Source organism: Chelonoidis abingdonii, chromosome 6, assembly GCF_003597395.2.
Source record: "Chelonoidis abingdonii isolate Lonesome George chromosome 6, CheloAbing_2.0, whole genome shotgun sequence".
Taxonomy (NCBI): Eukaryota; Metazoa; Chordata; order Testudines; family Testudinidae; genus Chelonoidis; species Chelonoidis abingdonii.
The window spans coordinates 97,801,819-97,829,001 of NC_133774.1; the positions used below are offsets into that span (position 1 = coordinate 97,801,819).

At 40.0% G+C, this 27,183-nt stretch overlaps 2 protein-coding genes across 3 annotated transcripts in view; one reads left to right on the plus strand and one right to left on the minus strand.

Annotated features, from left to right (window-relative positions):
- Positions 1-27,183, plus strand: part of ENTREP1 (endosomal transmembrane epsin interactor 1) — a 380,498-nt gene that overhangs the window by 98,314 nt on the left and 255,001 nt on the right. The gene's annotated exons all lie outside the window — the stretch shown is intronic.
- Positions 1-27,183, minus strand: part of APBA1 (amyloid beta precursor protein binding family A member 1) — a 162,973-nt gene that overhangs the window by 37,705 nt on the left and 98,085 nt on the right. For both annotated transcript variants that reach the window (XM_075067272.1, XM_075067271.1), the window contains exons 2-3: positions 20,159-21,366; positions 2,583-2,684 (exon numbers count right to left, since the gene is read on the minus strand). In XM_075067272.1, the coding sequence (XP_074923373.1) occupies positions 2,583-2,684; positions 20,159-21,313 (1,257 nt within the window). In that variant the 5' untranslated portion in view covers positions 21,314-21,366. The remainder of the gene's footprint in view (positions 1-2,582; positions 2,685-20,158; positions 21,367-27,183) is intronic.

Genomic DNA, 27,183 nt, shown 5'->3' on the forward strand with positions numbered 1-27,183 from the left:
AATGACCCAGTAAATCTTTTCCATTTCTTACTACATGGATTCTATGAGTAGTTGTATTTTACAACTTATTACACTGGGCTTGCTATAAAAACAACTGCTCATGGCAGAAAAAAGGTTAATCGGGGCATGATATAAGGATATCAGAGCAACCTTGAAATACGTGCTTTCTTCTTCTCAGAGATAAAGCCAACAGGGGACAAAGTTGTCACTGAATAATGGCCTCCTGCTGCTAAACACATTTAAGGAAAATTAAGTGTTGGGAAACACTTATTGTCAAAGCAGGAGAGGCTGCTCTGAGACCATCCTGTCTATTACAATGACTAATTTTTATTAAACCCACGATAGAGGTTGATTTTCATAATTTTATCTGATTGCACCTGTCAGAAGGCAACCAGCCAAACTGTTGTGTACTGCACTGACAGCAGAGAACAGATCGACTGTGTGTTTCAGAAAACAACAAGCTTATCCATACAAGCGCAGTTTTAAAGCATACACTTTCCTAATTAACAAATTCAAGGACTCGACTGACTGTCTGAAGTTTTATGTAGTTAGTTTTAACTTTTAATCAATTCATGTTGGCCAGCCATTGGGGAATCTGATTACCCCACAGAGTTTCTTTTTCGGACAAAGTTGAGTAAACTAACATCAAATTAAAAGTCTAACACATTCATTAACTGCAACAATGTTAAACTAAAAAAAAAAAAAAATTCTAGTAGTTTTATTTGGGAATCTTTTAGTACTAGAAATAACAGAAGGCATCACCTGATGTCACTTAAACACAGAAATGTGTATCTTTAAATCCTGGTGTATAAAATAGAAATTTCATAAAAGAAGTACGTAATGTTTGTTGAATTAATCTTTTTGTCTGGTCAACAAAACATTAGATTTCTTTAAAATTAAAACGTTTGGTTCAGACATACAACTATTTACCATAACGCAAAGAGGTTTACTCTTACTATTTATTTGTAAAGGATGTACAGAAGAATGTAATGCTGATTTAAAAAAAAATACCAGAGAAATGAGTTCTGCAACATATCCTACTATGAAATCTGGTTTATTACCCCAATACTGTATTCAATCCAATGCTCAAGACTACAACGGGTATCATTTCATTTCACTAACACCTGGACTACGACTAACAATATCTAATAACTGTTAGTAGTCAAAAGTAGATTATGTGGAATTACTAAATCTGTACTTTAATGAAAGCCAAAGGCTATAATGAGCAAAGAGTATCACAGATAAAAGCACAAAGCTAACACTCTCAAAGACTTTGGTATAGCTTTAAACCTTTTGAAAGCCATCACCTTCCAAAATGTAAATAAAGATTTTTTAAAAAATAATTCATAAATCATAGGCCTATACTACTTCTTTGTCAAATCTGACGTACAGAAAACATGAATATGACTATTTATTACTTGGAATTTCAATTCTAACAATATTTCTAGTGAGACTCAGCCAACTTCTATATCGGTAGAAAACTGGCTAGTGCATAGATATCACAATACAAATCAATAGTTAGATGGTGTCTGCTTTCTATAATTGAAGATTTCCTTTGTTTGCACTGTATTTATTAAAGTTAGAAAATAAAAACAGATAACTGCAATTTTTCTGTTTGTATAGTTCCCCAGTCACAATATGCAAAGACTAAATGCACATGATACATTTTCCACATTTTCATTTGTCCCATTGACAAAAACGTGACTATTCACAGTTTGTAAAATTAACCATGTACATAAGTCTTTGCAAGATAGAGACACTTTTGAGGATCCAGTGTCAGGAACTCCTGGATTCTATTTCCAGTTCTGCCACTGAAACACTGCCTGGACTTGGGCAAATCACTTCACACTTCAATGATTCTACTTCCCTGCTGATAAAACAGGGGACAACACTAACAGAAAGAGTGCTGTATTAATATTTATTTATTTGGGTAGGCCTGTCATCTTGACTAAGACCATGTCTACACTTATAAGCTTGTAGAGGGACAGCTGTACCAATACACTGCTGTAAGATCATTCGTGTAGTTGTGATATGCTGACGGGAGAGCTCTCCTGTCAACATAATAAAACCAGCTCAATGAGCAGCAGCAGCAGCTGTGTCGGCAGGAGCTATGTCTCCCGCCAACATAGCCCTGTGCACATGAGCACTTATGCCGGCAAAGTTTATGTCGCTATGGGGTGTGTCTTTTTCACACCCCATGAGTGACAAAAGTTTTGCTGACATAAGTGCTCGTGTAGACGTGGCATAAGAAATGTAACCTCCTTTGTAGCAAGACATTCTGCAAAGAGAGGGAAAAGAAAATGTTGCCTCCTCTTGCCCCAGTACAGAGGGGATATTGGCTGCTCTTAAATAAATGAACTCTCCTAAGCCTGTTACACAAACATCACTTCAGAAAAAAAAAATGCCATCAGAAACAGCGGTGTTAAATTAGGGTTTCAATCAGAGACACAAAACACGAGGGAGAATATAACAATAACTTATGCCAGTTTTGTTTTTTTCCTATACGAGGAGGAGGAAGAAGATATAAAGACATGAGCAATAAGTGGAACAGGACTGTGTCTCTTAAAAAGATTGCACTCTACCTCTTTATTAGTGGAAGGTTCTGCTGTACCACAGACATCTTGGTGATGTTGCCTACTTGACGATTCAGCACCACGGGGTGAAGAGGAATCAGGAGATGGAGACTAGAAATGGTGAGAAAAGAAAATTAAATAAAAAACTGAGTGACCACTGTAGAAATCTCACTCGGTTTTATTTGGAAGTGGAAATAAAGAATTAAAGATCAAAAACATAACAGAGCAACCAAACACTGTTTACATTGTTACAGCCCATGTTTTGTATGGTAATGAACATGCAGAACTCTCAATATTCCAGTTTTTTTTATCTCAACAGCTACATATTTATGGGGAGAACTAAATGTTTTATTTGTCCATAAACTAAAGAAGTTGAAAATTTAACTAAAATTAAATCCAGGGATAAATAACATTCACCAAAAAAGCGTGACATGAAAACATGATTTTGGAAGCTGAAGGGAAGGGGAAATTACGATGTTTGGCATGAACGTTTGTGACTTGCATTTGATTTTTCTTCCCAGCCATTCAATTAAGTTGCAATTACAGCACATCTCCCCACACAAGTAGTGTATGCAAACAAATTATCCTATTTGCTTATTGAAGGTTGCAAACAATTCAGCCTAATATTTTGAAAGAAAAAGAAAACAAGACAAAAAGCATGAAGTCAAGATGGAAATTGTTATGAGAGAGATGAGTGAAGAAACCCTGAGGGTATGATCAGAAAGTGGGGATGCAACTTTAGTAAGATTATTCATCCTGAACTGACAAGTGGCAAACTTTGAGTCAGATACTAAGTCCTAATCTGCCTCTTTAAAAAGCAGGTGTACGTACAATTGCTCAGGAGCGATTTTCCAGAAGGGTTGGCCTAAATGAACAGAAGCAGGCTGCCATGGTTGCTTCTAACCATTTTTCAATTGCCTTAAGAAATTAAATAAAATAATTAATAATAAATAGGGCTGTCAATCACAGTTCTCACATGATTAACTAAAAATAATTAATTACAATTAAAAAAAGCATTATCTCCTGAAAATATAAACAAACTTGTTTGTCTGAGTGACTGGCTGAACAAGAAGTAGAACTGAGTGAACTTGTAGGCTCTGAAGTTTTCAGGGTGGATAAAAATCAATGATTTTTTAAAAAAAATAAAAAAAATGTATTTTTTTAATTTAAATCGGATTTTTTTGATAACATGCTTGTTGAGGAAAAAACCTATCTAAAGATCATTTTAATTAAGATATATCTTTGAGTTATGATGGCTCATCATGGAATAGGGATTATAAATTCTAATTCTATAGTATGAGACAATATTCATGTAATGTTTAAGAAAAGTTTTGTAAATAAATTCCAATAATTCATGGATTAGGGCCCCAATCTTCTGTATAGATTATTTAGGTTAATCTTTCTATCTACGCAATTGGACTCAGTGCTCAGTCTAGAAGATACCATCAGAGATGCTTAGTTCTGCAGTTCTCAAACTAGAATCATCTCTCCAGAGATAACATGCTTGCCAACAGTAAAAATGTTTTTAAATAAATATATAGAGATGAGAAGTAATAGAGCTCAACCCTATGCATCCGTCTGCAACCCTATCCCTCTGCAAATTTATGTACACAGAGTCAGTCCCTTACCTCTCTCTAAAAGTGCAAAGTTTAAAAAAGTTCAATGAATAGAAGATTGTTGGGCAGAATAGATCTGGACAAGGAGAAAAATCTGGAGATAAATGTGAGAAGGGAGAGACAGGCAGTAGAAACAAAAGTGAAACTGTCTGAGCAGCATATTCCAGAAGTCTTGAGGTCTTTCTGAGTGTAGCCTTCATTGATTTGAGATCTACCATACTATTCTTTCACTGGAAGGAAAAACCTATAATGGCAGCAGGCCATAGAAGAGACTCAGTTTGGGAATTAGAACCATTCAAGAAATATGTGTTTGCTGATGATGTTTTAAAGAAAGTCACACCAGGGAACTGGTGGAAGTCACTTAAGCACTTGGATTCAGGGACTGTTGAAGTGATAATCTCACTTTTAACAGCAGTAGCTTCTTCTGCCAGTGTAGAAAGAATATTTTCTTCCTTTGGACTAATTCATCCCAAATTGAGAAATCGTTTGGGACCTAAAAAAAGCAAGAAAGCTTGTTTTTCTTCTCCAGATTATGAACAAACAGGAAAATGAAGGTGAAGACAACTGAGTTAGTGGCAGAAGCCAATCTTTTAAGTTTCTTATGTTGACCTGGATGACACTGTCGATTTATTTATTTATTTAAATTTCATTTAACCATTTTAGTTAAAAACAATTTTAACAAAACCAAACCTGATTTTAAAAAACTTGAATGTTTAACTAAATTCAAATTCATATGTTTTGTTTTGCTATGTTTGCTGTTGAAGAAAAAAAACAGATTACACAATGTGGTTTTAGTTGAATAAAAAATGTTTGTCTGGTGATGTTCCCCTCTTAATACAGGATGGCAAGAAAATCCTCCAAATATTAATGATTAACCTGGTGAATTGGAAATAGTTCACCCCCCAATGACTTCAAAATATCTGCTTCAATTACCTTTGGTAAATGAAATAACTAAACAATCATTCATTTTCTGATATAGCTGTAAAACTAATCTAAAAAGTTTTCAAAATAAATCATTTAAAAATATATAGTGTGTACCTTCGAAAAATGAAACCTACATCTATCTCTGAGTTGTGAAGAATTTGTATTTAGGTTAAAACAACCAGCAAGAATGCATTTTTATGTAGAAATCCACGATGGAGTCTTCCTGACTAATGATTTAAATCATGATTTAAATCAATTTGATTTAATCAAATCCACCCTGAAAGTTTTACATTGTTTTATTTTTAATGCAGATTTTTTTTGTACATAATTCTACATTTGTAACTTCAACTTTCATGATAGATATTGCACTACAGTACTTGTATGAGGTGATTTGAAAAATACTATCTTTTCTTTTTTACAGCGCAAATATTTGTAATAAAAATAAATATAAAGTGAGCACTGTACACTTTGTATTCTGTGTTGTAATTGAAATTAATATATTTGAAAGTGTAGAAAACATCCAAAAATATTTAAATAAATGGTATTCTATCATTAACGATTAATCATGTGATTAATTTTTTTAATCGCTTCACAGCCTTAACAAATAAATAATAATAATCATAACATCTATTTATTATTTGTATTGTGACAGCACCTAGGAGCCCCAGCCACAGACCAAGACCCCACAGTGCTAGGCACTGTACAAACACCGGAAGAAATTGTCTCTGCCCCAAAATGTTACCTCAATATTTGTAGTATTCTCTAGACTACAAGTTTTCTAATTTTTTTTTCACATTGTGGATCCAACTTTAATGGAGAAACTGTCTCTTGGACCACCTTCTTCTTGCTCTCAGTTATGGTCATGCAACCGGCATGTGCCAAACACCAACAGCAACAGCTTACATGAGAAAGTAATATTAGGTAACCAGTTGTTGTATTTTAACTCTTTTCAATGTGATGCAGCTGAAGAGAATAGCAAAGAGAACCAACATGATGTGATCAACCAGCTCTCTGTGGACCATGGTTTGGAAACCATTCTCCTACCTAAAAGGGAGTAATAGGGAGCACTGCTAATACTGAGGAAGCCATATCTAGTTCTCTAAGGCAAAACTGGAAAGGATTTTAGGACAACTATTATACTAGAAATACAAAGGGTCGAATCAATGGGGTTGATTACAATGGGACTGTATAAGTTGTAAGTGAGCACAGAATTTGACCTATAGAGCCCCAATTTCAAAATCACCTTTCGATGTACTTACAAAATAAGTTTTCACAGGTACAATGGTGTTGTCGGGTTCTGAGCAAATATTGGAATCTTACACAGTCTCCTCTAACACACACACGTTTGGATCCTTACATAACTTTATCAGCCCATTCAAGTTTTCCACCTTGAGCAGGCAACACCAGATATTTAAACACATTTGATCACTAGTTTCCCAACTTAGAAAAAAACACCACACACACACACTGTGCTGCTTGCTTCTTCTATGGCCAACCAATGTCATTACATTGTGACATGGCTATGGTCTGCTTAGGGGCAGCCATATCTCTGACCAACATGTCTCTTTTCACTGGAATCCTTATTTCAGACATACTGGCATAGAATCATAGACTTTAAGGTCAGAAGGGACCATTATGATCATCTAGTCTGACCTCCTGCACAATGCAGGCCACAGAATCTCACCTACCCACTCCTGTATCAAACTGTTTCTGAGCCATTGAAGTCCTCAAATCATGGTTTAAAGACTTCAAGGTGCAGAGAATCTTCCAGCAAGTGACCTGTGCCCCATGCTGCAGAGGAAGGTGAAAACTCCCCAGGGCTTCTGTTAATCTGCCCTGGAGGAAAATTCCTTCCTGACCCCAAATATGACAATCAGCTAAACCCTGAGCATGTGGGCAAGACTCACCAGCCAGACACACCCAGGAAAGAATTCTCTGTAGTAACTCAGATCCCACCCCATCTAACATCCCATCACAGGCCATTGGGCATATTTACTGCTAATAGTCAAAGATCAATTAATTGCCAAAATTAGGCTATCCCATCATACCATCCCCTCCATAAACTTATTGGGAGGTAGTGCAATACGAGAAGGACGTTGATATCATACAGGAAGGATTCTGGAGTGACTTGTAAACTGGATAAAAGTAAATAAGGATGGAAATTTAATAGGAAAAGCAAGGTTGTGCTTTAGGATTAATAACAAAGACTTGTTATATAAGCTGGGTGGGGCATCAGTTGGAAGTATACAGATGGAGGAGGAAGGACCTCGGAGTATTGGTTGATCACAGGATGACTATGAGCTGCCATGTGAATGGCTGTGAAAAAAGCTAATGCGTCTGGGGATGCATCAGGCGAGGTTATTTCCAGTAGAGATAAGGTGGTGTTGTTACAGTTATACAATGGTGCGGGCGACCTTAACCAGAAATTTGTGTGCAGTTCTGGTCTCTCCATGTTTAAGAAGTATGAATTTTAACTGGATCAGGTACAGGAGAAGGGCTTACTAGAATGATCCGAGGGAACTGGAAAACCTGTCATTAATGAAAGGGCCTCAAGAGCTTGGCTTGTTTAGCCTAACTAAAAGAAGACTGGGGGGGATATGCATTGCTGTCATAAAATTATCAGAGGAATAAATACCAGAGGGAGAGGCAATATTAAGTCAGTACCAATGTGGACACAAGAACAGATGGATAATAAACTGACTATCAGGATGGTTAGACTTGAAATAGATGAGAAGTTTCTAACCATCAGAGGAGTGAAGTTCTGGAACAGCCTTCCGGGAGAGGTTAAAGTTGGGGGGCAAAAAAAAAAGACCAATTAATCCTGGCTCTATGTCATCCGCAAACTTTATTAGCACATTCCCGCTTTTTGTGCCAAGGTCAGTAATAAAAAGATTACACATGATTGGTCCCCAAATTGATCCCTGAGGAACTCCACTAGCAACCTCCCTCCAGCCTGACAATTCACCTTTCAGTGTGACCCGTTGTAGCCTCCCCTTTAACCAGTTCCTTATCCACCCTTCAATTTTCATATTGATCTCCATCTTTTCCAATTTAGCTAATAATTCCCCATGTGGAACCGTATCAAATGCCTTACTGAAATCAAGGTAGATCCACTGAATTTCCTTTGGCTAAAAAAATCTATTACTTTCTCAAAGAAGGAGATCAGGCTGGTTTGGCACAATCTACTTTTTGTAAAACCATGTTGTATTTTGTCCCAATTACCACTGACCTCAATGTCCTTGACTACTTTTTCCTTCAAATTTTTTTCCAAGAACTTGCATACTACAGATGTCAAAGTGACAGGCCTGTAGTTGCCTGGATCACTTTTTCCCCCTTAAAGATAGGAACTATGTTAGCAATTCTCTGCAGAAGAACTTGAATTGATTCCCTCTGCCTCCAATGAGATGAAACTTGTTTTCCAGAACTATGTTTTGAAAAGGTAGTTCTTACACAAGCAGTAGTTGTGTAAGTTCTTACAACATTTCTTCTTTTCAAATTAGCCTTAAGAATAACATTAGTTCAAATCATATACACACACCCAATATGAGGACAGAATTAGAGGTCCTACCAAATATTGTGGTATAAAAATCAGCTTCTGCTAGTTTCCCCTCACAGGTGAGCAATAAAGTACCATGAACCACTAACTAAAAACACTCCTTTATTAAGATCTTCACTAGGTAGGGATGGGATGGTATTTACCAAAGGCAGTATTTACCAGGTCAAATCATGGTTTTCACCATTCCGTGAAAATCTAGCTAGTCCCAGTTTAAAGGCATTTTCTATTTTAAAAAATGTTTAATTAACGCACACCACATTACACTTAGTTTTAGTTACGTATTCAAATTGTGGTTACATAAAGCAGTAGATTCATAGATTTTATTTGAACAACCCTAAACTGAAGTAAAACTGCAGTGGGTATAATACTTATATATGAAATTGTAATACTTAACACTGGAATGTTTGTGTACATTTTGGTTGGATATTTTCTCAAAGTTGTTATACATGTAATGATTAATTTCAGTTTTTAATATTATATAAACAAAATTCAAACATCTGATTGTATGAAAACGACAATAATTCATTGCTGTAGACTTGAAGCATTAAACAATCAGAAGCACGCAGAGTTGCAGACAATTAGTCCAGGTCCATTTGCCTACGCAGAAGACCAACTTTGATGTAGTGGATAGACCAAGCCTATTCCACAGTTCTCAATGGATATAACCAAAGTTTGAAAAGATTCATTTTATGCTAAATTTGCTGGACATGGATGCAATTAATTTCCCCAGTTTCCCAGTTTTAACTGGGTTTAAAGATGGTATTTACCAGCACCCTGTCCTAAATTAGTTTCTCCCAGAAAACTGCCAACTCTGCTGCTAGGTAAACCAGAAATTCTTGGCTTCACATCCAATAGATCTTGCTCCAGAAAGTTGATTGTACAGTACAAACTTTTAATTTATTTATTTTTGTTTTGTTTTGCTTTTATTTTTGAGTAAAAGTGTGGACTAGGAAGTGGGAGACAGAGATTCAGAACAGGTGCAGAGTCTTTGTAAAAATGGACACCAAGAGCTGTGGAAGATACTTGAGCCTTCAGGCTGAAGTACTCTCAGCTATGCAGCTCTGCTACCACGGTTTGAGGGGGGAAAAGTTTTCCCTGCCCAAGAAAGCTGCCCAACATTCAGACAAGTGCCATGGGGAGAGAGTTATATAGTTAAGAGTCATACACTAAGTCAGCAAATGCAAAAGTTACAGTTCCACTAGCAACTTAAACCCAGCTGTGTTGTTTTTCCATTCCTGTTTTTTCTAATTGAACATTACTATTTCTGTTTTTATATGTTTTAAAACAACGTAACAGGTGTCCAATGCTGTCATGCTAACAATGATACCAGCAGGAGTTTTATGTGAGCAAATGATGTAGGACTGAGTCTTAAAACAAACAAACAAAAACAAACAGAACAAAGACACTTAGAGCATATTAAGCACTGAATGTTGTCCCCAAAGTAGTTCTTTAAAATGTTGTCAAGGCAAGCTCAATTTAAAATAAATAAATAAGCCTAGTTGTTAGTGTATCATCCACATTTAGGAGTTCAGACATTTTAAATTTTTTTGCATTGTTGCTCCAGTAGTTATCAGCATACAAATACATACGGGTGAATGCATATTATTCTACGCACATCTAAGTAGTATTGGAAGTATTCCTCTATTAAAGACCATATAAATGCCTTCTATTTGGAATGTTTGCATTCTTGCTGTAAGATTTTTTTTCTATGATGATGACTGCAGTCTGATTGAAAACACTAAATCAATTTATTGCTAGAACGGACTGCATGCAATGGAGAGCTTGCTATACTGTATGCAACGTTAGCTACCCCAAAACAGCTCCTGCATAGAGAGGTAAAGGGAAGTTTAGTCTAGGAGGGCTCGTACCTATTTGGCTTATTTAGCATCACAAAGGAAAAGGTACAATGCACAATACGGAGTGCAGCTTACAATATATAAGTAGCTCATATGCTAGGACAAAAAAGAGAGATTCAATAAGAAATAGCAGGAAGGACAGTTTGCTCAGCTTCTTCCAAGTGATATCATTTATAACATAACATTTTAAAAGAATGTGTGCTAGAACTGCTCTTATAATCTTTAAACTAATTGAGAAGTCTGAACCAAACTCTGGTGAGACAAACTATATGTATGTACACTCATCTATTGTATCAATGTTAATGTTCATTACAATTGTGAATGGCTGTATAAAAGGGAGTAATAGAAAAAAAAGTAGCAGTATCCTCACTTCTCTTCCTTCCTTTTCCACTTACCTGGCTTTTACGATATTCAGCCTGGTACATCCAGAAATTCTCCATTTAAACTTTTGGTGTTATCCAGCTGTAACTAAAGCATCCTCCACTTACAACCTGAGAATAAGCTAGTGCTTCACTGTTATTTTGTGCTTGGATTTAATAATGAAACTGGTAATAGGAGATGCGACAGCACTGCATTGTGTCACACCTATCCAGCTTAACCTGCTATGTAACTGAATATCCCGCAAAGACATAGATCAGGAATACTGAAGCTTCTTTTGTCACAGCGAACTGCTCTTGTTTTAGAAAAGTAGTGTTGTATATCCATTCTTAGCAGCAGTATATCTAGAGATTGCATAAACAGCTTATTAGCACTGTCACACACAGCTTTGGGGGGGGGGATCCACAAATATTTGATCAAAGCAAAATTCAGTAGTTCCATTTGAATCAAGGGTCAACTTTTCTATTTCGAAGTCTTCAAGGGGGTTAGATGAAATCTGCCAGGTCTCAGCTTGCATTTTCTTCGCATTTATGGTTTTTGGATTGGGCCTTTGAATCTCTAAAAAACTCACTCACTGCCTTTGAGCAGTACATTAGTAATTTTTCTCTCTCACCCCAACACCCTGAACAGAACACTAAAAATATGTATCAGAGGGGTAACCATATGACCTTATTATTGTAACCCTGGTCCTTCCTGAACCTCTGGAAGAACTTTGGGGCAGGAACTTTTACTCTTATTTGTTCTGTAAAGCATCTAGTACAGTTGAGTGCTATACAAAAAATAAATAGGGTACCAACAGCAATATTACCTCCGCTGTGCTGTGCATCCTGTAACATTTTACAATATACATTTTGTGTCAAATCATTGGGTGCTGTCGTAACTTAAAAATAATGTTGATTTTACAGAGAAAAGTGTAGTTTTTCACAAACATAAAACAGCTGAAGAGATTGTGCGTGAACTTTCCCAAAACAAGAAGAATCCCTTCTGGGCAGACAGTAATCATGTAAATCATGAAAATTTCAGTCCAAAATATGAACACTTTGGAAAGTTACAGGTATGTGGAATATGGGGATTATTATGGAAAATGGTAATCAGAGACATCAGCTCCCCTTCTTTTCCCAATACAGTCAGAACAGTTCAATCAAATACTGTGATCTGGTCAAATGAGAGTCTCTTTGCTGATACTGCCAACAAGGGGTCAGTTAATCTCCATTGTGATTTGTACCCTGCCCATTAAAAACTACACTAAAACCATTAATTAATATCACACAGACCAGGATACAGCTGTTAGATGGTGAAAACTTCCTATCAGGACTGGATTGGAGACTGAAACCTATAGGTGAAAAGTTCCTTATTTCATCACTCATCCACGTATGCATTTCAGATGGTTTTGTTTTACTATGTTAAGGTAATGATATCGTTAAAAGACAGCTAAAACAACAACACTAACAAACATATTCACGTGTATTGAGCTGTATAATTTACTTATATATGTTGCAAGTTTCTCCAAGAAATAATTTATCATCCAATAAATCCAACCCAGGATATTACAAGAAAGGTCCCTTGACTCCAGCTCCAAATGCACATCTCTTTGGAAATCTTCAGAGATAATTACATTGGCTGTCCACATTCATTAAATCCCCAAACCATGTTATAACATTATTACCGAATTTTAAACAGTCATACATCAGGAAATGCAAGGTTTGGGCCTATTCAGCAACGGTCGCTCTGGCCCCTTGTGGAGAAGTACTCTTGTGTTACAATGCATGTTGTAGATTTTTATACCTACATAAATACTGTCTTTGGGGCAGGCAACGTGTACCTGTGTGTACTCTGTACATTTATAGTATTGCATTTTAAATATCAGTAACAATACTAAAATAAGCGATGAAGAGTCCTGCGGCTCCTTATAGACTAACAGAAGTATTGGAGCATGAGCTTTCGTGGGTGAATACCCACTTGGTCCGAGGCACCTGGTGGAAATTTCCAGAGGCAGGTATAAATATGCAGGCAAGAATCAGTCTAGAGATAACGAGGTTAGTTCAATCAGGGAGGATGAGGCCCCCTTCTAGCTGTTGACGTGTGAACACCAAGGGAGGAGAAACTGCTTTTGTAAAGCCATTCACAGTCTTTGTTTAATCCTGAGCTGATGGTGTCAAATTTGCAAATGAACTGAAGTTCAGCAGTTTCTCTTTGGAGTCTGGTCCTAAAGTTTTTTTGCTGCAGGATGGCTACCTTTAAATTTGCTATTGTGTGTCCAGGGAGATTGAAGTGTTCTCTCACAGGTTTTTGTATAGTGCAATAGGAACACAGGATTCTTGCCTGCATATTTATACCTGCCTCTGGAAATTTCCACTACATGCATCTGACAAAGTGGGTATTCACCCACGAAAGCTTACAATCCAATACTTCTGTTAGTCTATAAGGTGCCACAGGACTCTTTGTTGCTTTTTACAAATCCAGACTAACACGGCTACCCCCGATAGTTGGTAATAAAATAGTACAGTATGTGCTATATGGCTAAGTTATGGCAGGCACAGGAATCAGCATTCTGTGTTTCCTGACTTTTATCCTTTTGAATTTTTATTTATATTTTTGCATTAAGAGTACTTTGCATTTAACTTTCTTGTTTTAAAAATAATAATGGAAAAGGAAAGGAAAAAAGACATCTGTGCCTATCTGAATGTTCACATAATGGCTGCATTTTCAAAGATACATACGGCTTGATGCACTCTCAATGACTCCTGTCCCAGGTGCTAAGGAGCAGGCACATAGGATTAGATATTAAAATAAAGATATAAGGCAAACCAAAGTTTCAGAAATCTGGCCTTGCTGTAAACTGCCCATAACAACCTATCTAATACTTGCAACTGCCTGCACAGAACACTCCTAAAAACTAGTTGCGCAAGCACATTTGCAGGTATAATTTTGACTAGAATTTTGAGAATTTGCCCCAGTAAGTTTGGTAGGAATAATCACAATGAAATAAATGTAGCTGCACCTGTTGCTGCAGATGCTCCCTATGCAGAACTTCCTCCACTGACTTCAAAAGGACAGTGGTGGATTATCCAATGGGCCTGGGGCCCTGGCCAATTGAGGGGCTCCGGAAAAATGGGCACCGCAGCAGAAATCCACTATGCGGTGGTGGAAGGCTCGGTCCTGGTAGGAGCTGCAGGGCGAGCAGGGGAAGCCCCAGCGCCCTGACCCCAGTCCTTCCAGAAGCCCCAGTGCCCGGACCCCCCCGCTGCAGCCCTGGGACTGGAGATCTTGCATCCTGCCACAGTCTCGGGGCTGGAGGAGCTCTCACTCCTCGCTGTGGCCCCAGGGCCATGGCAGGGGGATAGAACTTCTCCAGTCTTGGGGCCACAGTGGGGGAAGAGGGAGTTGAAAGGAGCGAATGGAGGGCAAGATCGTGGGGGGGTGGGGCAGGACCATGGGATAAACAGGGGCAAGGCCATGGGGGAAGGGGCAGAATGGGGTGGGACAGTAGGTGGAAGGGGTGGGGCAGGGCTACAATTCTGTCACTGGGGCTCCCCAACTTGCTCTGTCCCAGGAGACCTTAATCCGCCTCGGAAGAGGAGTTCTTGTGCAGAGTACTACGACAACACCACATGCACAGGTTCCACTCGTTCACATCTATAAGGTTTTCTTTCCAACCCACAAAGGCTAGAAACTTCCCTTTAAAAATTATATCTCAGATTCTACAGAATCTGTGTCTGTTCAGCAAACCAAATAAATACAATTAGAGGATCAGATCTGGCCAGTGGACTGGGTACTTCACACCAAAGGCTGGCATTGCAGAATTTCTGGAAAGTGGCTCAATTCTGGCTATTTATCTCTCTCATTATGTGAGATTTTCTCCTCTCTTAATGTCTGTAACCTGAGTTTAATTTGTATTTGAATTTCAACTGCAGCACATCACGTGTCAATCTAAAGCAATTACTTCAGTTCTTGTCCATGTCTTCAGAAGACTTTTTTCATAAGTGTAAGCATCACAGGCAGTGCTCTAGTTTACACTGTAGAAAAATCACTCACAGTTGCCTTTATCTTTCCATAAATTATTTAAAAACTGAATAAAAACACAAAAATGATTCACATTATAAACTGAATCAAATATTCACCATAACTGAACTATCCTGATCTGTTTTAGGGAGTGTTTGTCTTCCAACACTATAATTGATAAACATCTCCCTTCTCCTACATGGCTGATGAATCAGCATAAAGCCTTCTGCCTTTGCAATTAAAATGTTCATTATTACAGGGCTTGCTGTATAATTTTAAGACTTCATAATATCTAGAGGCTCCCCACTGAAGTCTTGACTTCTCATATCGGTTCCAAAAAGCAGTTTTAAAGACTTTGCTTAGAAAAGAAAGCACCAACAATATCACATCAATATAGTCACTTTTCCTTCTTTCTTTCTTTTAAAGTTCAGCCAGTACCTGAAACGTGCTTAAATTATTTAAAACAGACTTCTCTATTTCCTCATTATTAATAGATTACTCCTGCTGTGGAAAAACTGAAACATTTTCATCTCTGTGAAACTACTCCAGTGTCGGCATTACCCCAGAACTAACAAAAACCAGCGACACAGAAATTTAAGTTTTAAACAAAATGTCTATGACCCAGAAGCAGATAGACAGGACACACTGCAGCTCAGCTCCTTTGTACCTGAAAGGTTTGTCTTCAATGGCTGGATTGGTTTTGTGAAACAGAATCTATCCACCTGTGTAATTTATCATTATACGAAAACCAATATTAATTTCAGAGTAGTCCTCACTATCTGAACATGGCATGCAAAGGAAAAGGTCTCATGAATGCAGACTTTGGACACCAGTGATTGAGAAGTCTGAGAAACTGAAGATATGGAATCACCACAGCCAAAAATGCTTCAATGTCAACAATACTTGGATTACTGATCTATGATGCACTGTGGATGTGTGACTCAGTTGGAAAAGAGCAATCCTCTTTAAATGGGAGGGCCTCAGTCTGACACTAATCATTGTTTCTTACCTCCAGTGACAAGAGGCAGAGAGAGCAGCCTGCTCCTTTTCTCTGGCCAAGAGGAGACAGAGGTGCTCTTCTGGAAGGAAACAGCCTGCAAACCTGCATGTGCCAACCTTCCGCAGCAGGATCCAGTAAACCCACTCCCCCCCAACTGAGGACCTTGTTACTATTTTGGATTTTAAGATGTGCTATGGGGTCTTCCACACAAATTACACGCTAGAGAGTGTTTTGCTGGATTTTAAAATCTCTCACATGCAAGATCACAGCCTCCTACTCTTCAAATGGTCCACGTTTGCCCTCTGAGATCCATGCACTGAGGGGACCCTTGAGACATAGTTGTCCCCCATTATTGTGCAGAGGACCAGGGTCAGTTGTCTCTGTGACACTTCCCTTACCATATCCAGCTAGGGGAGTCCCTGCCAACTTGGCTCCATTGGAGAGACACTGCCAGAGAACTCTGGGATAGAATGGGTCTGTAGATGTCCACAGCCAGAACACAGGCCTCTGCACAGATGGCCCTGGCATCCCACCAATCTACCAGGACTGAGGCAGTACTCACTGCTCACCCTCACCCCTCTGATATATACATGTGAGAGTCTTCGTGGGGGAATGCGGGTGCAGGTTTCCGCCTGGAGAGTCCCCTGCCACAGGTTTTACTGCAGAAGGGGATGATCTGCACTTACATGATGAGGCATTCTGAGCAAGAAACCTAACTCTGCTGCTTTACAGTTTTCTCCTTAAAGTGTCTCAGTTACTTGATGTCACAGCTGCAGTGACTGTGCAGGCTCAAGACGAAAAGAAAAGAGTAGAAAAACAGGCATTTAGAGAGCTCTGTCTAGCAATCAGATAAGGCTGTACTGTACGTTCTGACAAAAATTTCAGGGTTTCTACTAATAGAAGCAAGAAAGATACTGAAATTGCCAAACACACAAGCACTGATACGAGGGAAATCCTAATGCATGTCTTTTGAACTCCAAAAACAAAGGTGGGTGTGCTGTTCTAACTGCCTGATTTGCACCTGAAAACCCAAGACCCGGAGCTGCACCGGAAGTTGGACATCCAGAAGTGCAGATCGATGTGTGCGCGCATGTGTGTGTGAGAAAATTTAGCTCGTTGTACTTAAATTTAATGGAGACAAATTCTGGGCTCACATGCTGTGAAAGCACACTGAAGTTAATGGGATTTCACAGGGTGTACATCAGTACACAGTTTGGCTCACTCCATTTTAAGTGGAAATTTGGGTATTTTATTCATTTTTTTTATTCGCTGCTTGTAAGTATACATTTTAAGTTTCAAACAAAAAATCTTCTTCCTCCTCTCTACATCACATGACCATAACAGCTAGTTATTGCAGAGTTGCTCATAAGAGCTGGACTGCTGGCATTTTTATTCTGCTTTTCAAACATAATGTTAAGCATTTGTTTTGGGAAAAATACGTATGAATGAATGAAATTTGCTACCAGATTTAACCCTGAGTATCCTGAAGACAGGCACACACATCCATAAGTGGTCCTTCCCTCAAGCGTCTCCTCTATCCCCCTACTAGCTGCTTATCCTTTCCATTACCCCAGATGATCTCCATCCCTCTTCCCAACTGCTGGCTAGTTGAACCCCACTCTAAGTACCCCAGTGTGAGCCAATGTCTTATCCCTACTGCTGAACCCTTCTACTTTATCCTCTACAAAACATCCAATCTCAACACTATCATCCAAATGCTCAACACTGCAGGGTGACATTTACTTTCCCTTGCCAAAAAAAAAAAAAGACAAAAGCAAAATCTGCTACATTTAATACCTTCACCTGCAGAACATTCTGCTGTCTCTATGGCTTTATCACCTCTCAGAAAACTGCTTGCTAAGTGACACAAGTCTACTATTCTAATCCTAAAGTTTGGTCACTATTTGGTTAACAGCACAAAATGATTGCAAACATTTTCCAAGGAAGAGTAATTTTGGAAATGAAAGCTCATTTCTAAAGGAGCTGAGAAGGAAAATAGATCATTTGTAGGACACACCTGAAAAGAACATAACATAATAAGGGCCTGATTTGCTGGAGTGCTGACCTTGGAAAGAGTTGTGAGATTTTCAGTACTTCTGAAAATCAGTCTAAGTAAAATAAAACCTCCATTAATTAAATCCCCTCTTAGCTGAAAACCACAGTTACAGATGAAATTGAGTTACATCTTTGAAATGCATCAGTTATCTCGAAAAGCCCCTAATTTTTCCAAAATCTCGTTTGTCTGGAAAAAAATCCTACGTTTTGATAAATAGGGTTCTACAGGATTTTTATTTTAAGAATTGATCCCTTGTGATCACTTAGTGAAGGTAATCCCATTTTGTTCAGCAAGCTACTAAGCAGTTCAATGCACCCTCTGTTAAAGAAGATGGATTTACTCAGACTTCTGTGTGTGCCAAGTGATATCTGAGTGAAGCATCACAAACAATGCAAGAAGCGGCAACCATTGTTACTGAAAAAAAATCCAATCCACATTCTCTTCTCTTCAAGTGAGATGTAGGTCTATCAGTCTGGCACAGACCTCCTGCATTGCTAGTTTGAGTCACGCTTTCTGCTTCTCAGAATTTAGGCTGCCTGCAAGCGTATCAACATCCAGTTGTCATATGAGCTTTGGCTACTATCAGCATCATTTATTATTTGTATTACAGCAGCACCAAAGACACCAATTAGGAACAGGACCGCATTGTGCTAGGTGCTGTACAAACAGAAAGCAAAAGATGGTCCCTGCCCAGAAAAGCTCACAGTCTAAGGCATTGTAAATATCAGTTACAAATAAGGACCAAGGGAAACACCTGCTTTCATCACTATACAAGCACACCATATTAGGATCCACAAGTGCAACATACATGGTCCAGTTCTGCAAAGTGCTGAGGATCCTCGTGAGAAACACAGTCTAAGGGAGCATAGCAAACTCAGCACCTATTAGGAAGAACTCAGCTCCTTTCAGGATCCCTTCAACCTAATGTGCTTGAGGCCAACATCGGTATTTTAGGATAGTGAACCTGAAGCCACTAGGAAAACACAGAGTATTTTGTGTGATTGCTGTCATGACAGAAAGAAAACACAAAGTATCTGTTGCCCAAAAGCTGTAATGAGATGATGTGTGGACTAATGTGGCATATATTTGGATGATGGGAGAGAAATAATCATGATTTTTTGGAGGATTTAAAAACTCACGTCATAAAAAATAAACTAGTGTTTTACAACACATGCTAAAATGAGTCACCTTAGCTTTATGCATCCGGATAAAACATTTCTAGTGTCATATGCCCACTGATGTACAATGACACACTCTATAAATTATTACAGGTTTGATTTTAAGAGGTGCTGAGCAGCCACAGCTCCCAATGCCCTGTTCCTTTTAAGAAACAGATACATAGATAAAATTTTAAGAGTTTCCAGTGACTGTATGTAGAATCCATACATAGAAAGCTAGAAAACACTTGTAAGACCAGGATGTTAACATGGAATTATATTTATTTTAGGCATTAATTGCCAAATCCTGTTTCTACCTTTCCTTAAGCAAGTAGTTCCACTGCAGGCAATGAGACCACAAGCAGGAATAAGATTACCAGTATTTGACTCTATATTGAGATAATACAAATTAATTATTGCAATTAATCTTCTTTGTTACACAGGATTGACATTGTGTGATGTGACGTGATTTAGCTCGCAATTCGTTTACAAGTTAAAAGTTCCAGGATTTCTGATGGCCTTTAACATCTAGTTTATACATGAGGGTGATTCAATTTTAAAATTAAACTAATAGTGTTGTAAATTTGCACTTTCTTGTAGCTGGCAAGCCCATAACTGATGGGAGCCTGCAGAACCTAATAGCCCGAGATAAACTGAATGGTAGCCATTCTAACCAATCAGTTAGTCAACGAATGTTGGAAAAATGTAATATTACTTGTTTCTGTAAGAGAGCAATCAAACCTTTTGTGGCAAATTCATCTCTGGTGTAACTCTACTGATGTCTGTGGTGTTTCACAAAGGGTTAACATGGCCCATCAATAGTACATAGGTCCACTACTTATGCATCCTTTAGAACACAGAATTAAAATAAGTAAAGCTTTAAATATTTAACAGGAACAGAATGAGCCATACAAGCATAGTATACTTTACCATGAGTGTGAGAGAGTGCATGCGTGTGAGCATGAACACGAGAGACAGACATGTGTATGTTACCTATTCCTTTACTTGTAGCAAGCAAGCCAATAGCTTCATATACTTACATCTCCACCCAGTGGCCTCTGATCATCACAATCCCTGGTTGGGCTGATGTCCTGTCTCATCACCCAGATGGGTTCTTTTGGTTCATCTGGGGTGTAAGGAGAACGAATGGTCCTTGTCTTCACTTCCTCAATAGCCTCTTTAATATCTTTAATAGCCAGAGATATTGCATCCCTTTTCTCCTTGCTATATCTCTGCACTGACTCTCCTGAGTTGACCGTGGGCCTGGAGCCAGCTGGGAGCTGACCATTGCTCTCGAGAGTCCCACTACCGGGAGTATGGTCACATTCCAAGTTCTGCTCTGCTTCTGGCATATCTTCAGCGGCCTTGTCCAGGCTCTGAGAACTCATGCTCTGTTTGACCTCAGCCACAATTTGATCAATATCTTCCTCTTGTTCATAACTATCCATCCTTGGATAGGGAGCAAATTCTGCCTCCTTCTCAGGGCTGTCAGACTCTCCATCAGACCGTTCATCATAGTGGTGAAGGCGGGCACCCAGAGCTTCCTTGCGATAGTTGTCAGCTTCCTCCCTATCCTGCTCATAGAGTCGTAGTCCCTCCCTGGCATCCAGGTCAGGTGTATCTCCTATCTCCTCGTACACATGCTCCTGCAGTCCATAGTCGGCGTAGGGCTCAGCATACTGTTCATCCTCCCCGTGGTGGAAGAGCCCATGAGTGTAGACATACCCCGAGTAGGCGGCATTCATGGCTTCCTCATGTTCAATGGAGTGAAAGTGTAAGTGGTTAGGTAGAGTTCGGGTCTGAATGGCCTCAGCATGCTCAGCCTCGGCATTTTCTGTGTACTCTTCAGACTCAGGCCTATACTGCACTGCGTAGGAGCTCTCATCCTCATTTTCCTGAACTCTGTCTGTGTCATAGCCATCCTCTGCGGTGGCTATGACATCCCCTTCAGCAGTATCAGTGTGATTGTGGAAGCCACTCTCTGTACTGGCTGACCGAGCAAGCATCCCCTCCTCCTCCTGCCCAGACTGTCCTTCTTGGCTGCCATTGGCATGTCTCGGGTAATGGGCGGCATACTGCTGCTGCTCCTCCTCCACCTCAGAGTGCTCCAGGTCAGCCTCCACTGACTCGTTCACCTCTCCGTTTGCTGGCTCGTCATTCACCTTCCCCTCAGATGGTCCCTCCAAATGGTTCATGGCCAAGTCTGGAATGTAGGCCACTTATTCTATTGACATTTTGTCTACTGAGGCTGGAAAGAAAAAAAGAAAAGAAAGTTGATTATTAAGTACCATGGTGATTACAAAGTCATGTGATTTGATAAATACTGTTGTGGCAACAAAAGGCATCTCTTCTTCCCCTGCAGACACATACAAGGCCTTCTTGGCTCCAGAGTCAGTGGAAGGTAATCATGCAGAGGATTTACACCAGCATCATACACCTGAACTGTGGTTCATGACCCCAGGGAAACTGTAGAATTTACATTTTTATAGATATATTCTATGGGAAAGAATTTAATCTCAGATACACCACTGTAAAATTTTATTAATTCTAATTATTGCAATGGAGTTACATTGGTGCAAGTCTGAAGTAGCTGAAACCAAAATCTGACCCTTCTAATGCAAAAATGGGAAGGTTTCTGTTTTTATTACATATAGCACCTAAGCACAGATCTATCTTCTGTGTTCTGTTAGACAAACAAATTCTATCATTCTTCAAAGAACAAGAGCCTGCACTCACAGCTTAGCACACTGGTAGCAGAGGCGGCTCTAGATATTTTGCCGCCTCAAGCACGGCAAGCAGGTTGCCTTCGCTTGGCGTGCTGGTGCCTGGAGCTGCCTCTGACTGGCAGTCAGCATGGTTGCCAGCTCTCCCAATATTGTGTCTCAATTTTATTTATTTATTTGTTTATTTTTTAAAAGGGCTGCTCATGGTCTGCTGCTGTTCTGACAGTGAGGAGACAGGGAAGTACTGTAAATATGTAGAATGTGGTTATCTGGACAATGACGGGACAGTAGGAGGGATATGGCAATGTGAAAGGCAGTAGAGAAAGGATGAACAGGGAAATATGGGGAGGAGAAGCACAGTGGAGAACAGTAAGAAGGCACAGAGGGAGGGAGTCTAACAAGAAACTAAATATTATGGGGAGCAAAGAGGGAAAATATGAGGGGGCAGAAGAATGAAAAGAAGGAGGAAAAATGTGAGGGACATTTGAATCTATGGGGCAGATGGATGAAAGACGAGATTGAAGCAGAATGTGTGCAGGGGAAGAGGGCAGAAGGGTAAGAAAGAGCATCAGGGGAGAGAGAGGCATGAGAATGGTAGGGGAAGAGTATGAGGGGAAGAGTATGAGGAGAAAAAGAATGACCATTTCCCCAACCCAGAGTTTAGAAAAGTTGCTTGTGATAATGTGAGCCAAGGCTCAGTAGCCCTAGGGTCACTTCCAGTTCATGTCATGTTCCTAAAGCTCATGCTCCAGAGCTTCAGCCAATGGCCCTCAGGGGTCAAGAATAGATTCCTGCCCTCCCCCACCCCCAATGTATTCTGGGGGTTTTTTGGTCTACTTCCTCTGAAGCATCCGAGATGGCCTTGGCAGGAAATGGGACATTGGATGGGGTGGGCCAGTGCTTTGAGGTGGCACCAAGCATTTTCTCTCTCAGGTGCTGGCTGGCTGGTTCTTGCTCACATGCTCATGGTCTAACTGATCACCACATGTGAGGCTGGGAAGCAATTTTCCCCAGGTCAGATTGACAGTGACCTTGGGTTTGGTTTTTTGTGTGCGCCTGTTTCTTCTACATGGCATGTGGGTCACTTGCTGATGTTAATCTCACTTAATCAATTCCCTCTCATTGCAGGAGTCTTGGGCACTGGTGCACCTCAGTCCCTCCTATTCTCTCCCTGTGGTACAGAGCAGTCTTGTCTCCTGTGGGCTGTAATAGTTCAGTCTAATTTTGATTATTGGGTTTAGTGTGCAGGTCCTTGGTGGTGGTTGCCTGTGATATACAGGAGATCAGATCTGGTGGTCCCTTCTGGCCTGAAACTCTATGATACTATGAAAGGGGTAAGTGGGGTCCCCGTCCTGGTTGGGAATTAAGGGGCTTAAAACTCAGAAGGCAGACCAAAAGACAAAGCAATATTTTTCAATGTGATTCATGATTTATAAGCATTTTGTAACTGACAATATTTCACCAGATGCTGGCCCCTGCCGCGACCAGTCTGGCAGCATAAATGAGCCACAAAGCTGGCTTAGTTAATTCTCAAGGATTCCTGGCCCTATGCCAGCCCAGCCACCACCTCTCTGGCCTGGTGGCACTTTGGACAGTTCTTGTGGGCAGAGGGGAAACTGAAGCAGTTAACTTGTGCTAGCATTCATAAGGCCCCCAAAACCAGTCCCAGAAATAGGAAAGGCATAAAGGGAGCATATCACCCTTGACCACCATTCTCTCTCCCTTGAGTCCTTTATCAAGTAGAGCCCAGTGAGTCAAACCAAATGGGGACTGTGGCAATGTAACAACACAAGTATGTAGTATTCTAGTCTCAGTGTATTTTCTAAAATAAGGAGTGGTCTTAATTAAATCCATAACCATGACACCTGCCATATGAAGCCACACATCACATTTTCATTTCATCAATTTTTTTGTGCCAAACAAACACAATCACATAATTACTCGAGAGACCGGCAAATAAATAATATATAACTATTCAGAGCACAGAAACGCCAGGGGGGAGGCCATCAAGAATGTAGCCCAAGGGGCAAAGATGCCCATTAACCAGAACATTTGTAATATGAAGGTACTATAAATTTATGTCAGATATCAGTCAAAATATTTCACACGCATACAATGTAGAACTTGTGCCAAATTTAGTGAAGCTGCTGCATGTGTCTCAAAGTGGGAGCCAAAAAGATAAGGCACCCAAAAGAATTACTCATTTGAAAAAGAATCTTGGCCCTGATCTTCGGACAAATTTAATACCACCAGAGTTTAAAGCCAGTGTAAGGCCTGAGCGAATCTAGCATGTTGTCTTCGCCTCCAATGCATGTTACTCCTACTTTAAAGAATAAGTTTAACATTAAATTATAATATAATTGCTAACTATTTGTTAAATAAAAATTTGTAAAGAAATCACTTGAAGAGTGGTTGAGCAGGTAAAGATACCACATACAAAAATAACCTCATTTCTTCTAAAAGGATCTTAAACACAGCAAAAAAAAGAAAAAAAAAAGAAAAAAAAAGAAAAATACACCACACAAGACACTTTTTCAACAGAAATATTAGAAAATGCAGGAGTGTTAGTCAAAAGTATGTGGGCAAGAATCCTCCAGGGCAAAGGAATGTATTTTCCATGTATGATTTCTATGACTCTAGGACAGAAAATCTGTAAAACACAGAAAATTAGATCCACATTAGTCAAGGAAACTTGAAATTGATAATGGACATCTTTCGGTCTTACCCATGGACACAAAATAACTCTAATGAAATTGCTTCGTGCTTTTGAAAATATCACCTCAAGTTTTAACCTAACTCTGCTCTTATTGAGTCAATGGCACACCTGTCACTTATTTCAACGGGAACAAAGTAAGGCCAACACTAAGTGCTTTGGAAAGCACCACCCTGAATCCGTAGATTTCAAAGTGCTTTAACCAGGGGCGGCTCCAGGCCCCAGCACGCCAAGCGTATGCTTGGGGCGGGGCGCTCTGCTGGTCGCCGAGAGGGCGGCAGGCAGGTAACCTTTGGCGGCATGCCTGCAGAGGGTCTGCTGGTCCCACAGCTCCGGTGGACCTCCCGCAGGCGTGCCTGTGGAGGGTCTGCTGGTCCCGCGGCTTCGGTGGAGCCGCGGGACCAGCAGACCCTCCGCATGCACGCCTGTGGGAGGTCCACCAGAGCTGCGGGACCAGTGACTGGCAGAGCGCCCCCCCCAGGATGCCGCTGCACTTGGGGCGGTGAAAGGTCTAGAGCCGCCCCTGGCTTTAAGAAATGTGAGTAAACACAGCTGGCTCCATTTTACAGATGGGGAAACAGAGATGCAGAGAAATTATATGACATGTTCAGTGTCACATAGAAAGTTAGTGGAATTAGGACCCTTTTTCATCTACTCCTGTTTCAAGTGGAGTAGATCAAAGCTCACTAGGAAACTTTTAGCGTGCAGCAGAAGGATCTAGATGGACAGTTAGTGCATGGCAGACTAACGCAAGGTAGACTTATTCCCAGTTTGCTGCACTCTAACTGTTCACCTACACAGGACCTCAGACAATATCTAATAACTGACTTCCATTTGTCCAAAAACAAAATTTCAACATTCTGGAGTACAGCAGACAGAATCATTGATAGGTGCAGCTGTAAGAAACAGCAATTATTTTAAAAATACAAAATATCACTTGAAATGTTATAGGCCATTTTGAGGCCTCAAAATTTTGCTTTTGTGAAATTGAGGTTTCTGAAGTGAAGCTTGTGAAACTGTTTTGATATGAAAATAGATCTCAAAATAAAATTTCATATGTTGACACTTTGAAAGCTTTCTATTTCACTCAAATATATGATTTTTTTTTAATAAAAGTGAATTTTCACTCAAAAACAGTCCCGTTTTCACTGAAAAACTCATAAAATCCCTGTGACATTTATTGGTTTTGTTTGTTCTGCAAAATTATCTCGGTTTTCCCCAATTAAAAAGAAATATGGAAACCACAAATGTAAAGCTTTTTAAAATTTCATTGTGACTATTTCACAGGGTGTTACTGACAAAAACACTAGCTTGGGACTAACATTTTCAAAAGCAAGGAAGTTACTTTGGAGCTCAAGCCCCATTGACTTTCAATGGGACTTAGGCCTTGGCTACACTGGAGCTTTACAGTGCTGCAACTTTCTCGCTCAGGGGTGTGAAAAAACATACCCCTGAGCGCAGCAAGTTACAGTGCTGTAAAGCGCCAGTGTGAACAGTGCCCCAACGATGGGAGCGGGAATCCCAGCGCTGTAAGCTAATCCCCACAGGGAGGTGGAGTACCTGCAGTGCCGCGACCACACACACACATCAAAGTGTTGCCGCGGGAGAGCTCCCGCAGCAGCGCTATAAGCTACAAGGGTAGCCATACCCTTAGGCTTCTAAGACATTTAGACTCAGACTCATAGACTTTAAGGTCAGAAGGGACCATTATGATCATCTAGTCTGAACTCCTGCACAATGCAAGCCACACAATCTCACCCATCCACTTCCATAACAAACCCCTAACCTATGTCTGAATTACTGAAGTCCTCAAATTGTGGTTTGAAGACCTCAAGCTGCAGAGAATCCTCCAGCAAGTGACCCATGCCCCACACTGAAGAGGAAGGAGAAAAACCTCCAGGGCCTCTGCCAATCTGCCCTGGAGGAAAATTCCTTCCTGACCCCAAACTGGCGATCAACTAAACCCTGAGCACGTGGGCAAGACTCACCAGCCAGCACCCAGGAAAGAATTCTCCTTAGTAACTCAGATCCCAACCCATCTAACATCCCATCATAGACCACTTGGCATACTTACCTGCTGATAATCAAAGATCAATTGCCAAATTAATTGCCAAAATTAGGCTATCCCATCATACCATCCCCGCCATAAACTTATCAAGTTTAGTCTTGAAGCCAGATATGTCTTTTCCCCCACTACTCCCCTTGGAAAGCTGTTCCAGAACTTCACTTTTCTAATGGTTAGAAACCTTCGTCTAATTTCAAGTCTAAACTTCCTAGTGTCCAGTTTATATCCAATTGTTCTTGTGTCCAAATTGGTACTAAGCTTAAATAATTCCTCTCCCTCCCTAATATTAGGCCCTTTTGAAAATGTTACCCCAGGTTCTTAGCTGAGAACTTTATTCGAGCCAACACAGAAAAATCACATTTGGTGGCTACAGGGCACAATGAATAATCAGATTTCTGGCACCAGCAACAAGCTTCTCCCCATGCTGATACAAGCCTTTCTGATTGTTCTCATCAGGTTCCCACACGAAAAAAAACTTCGCCTCTAAATACCCACTTTAAGTGAAATGCCACAGTGTTGCAGGACGGGAGAGAAGAGAAGCAACAGAGGTCCCACGGCCCTGGA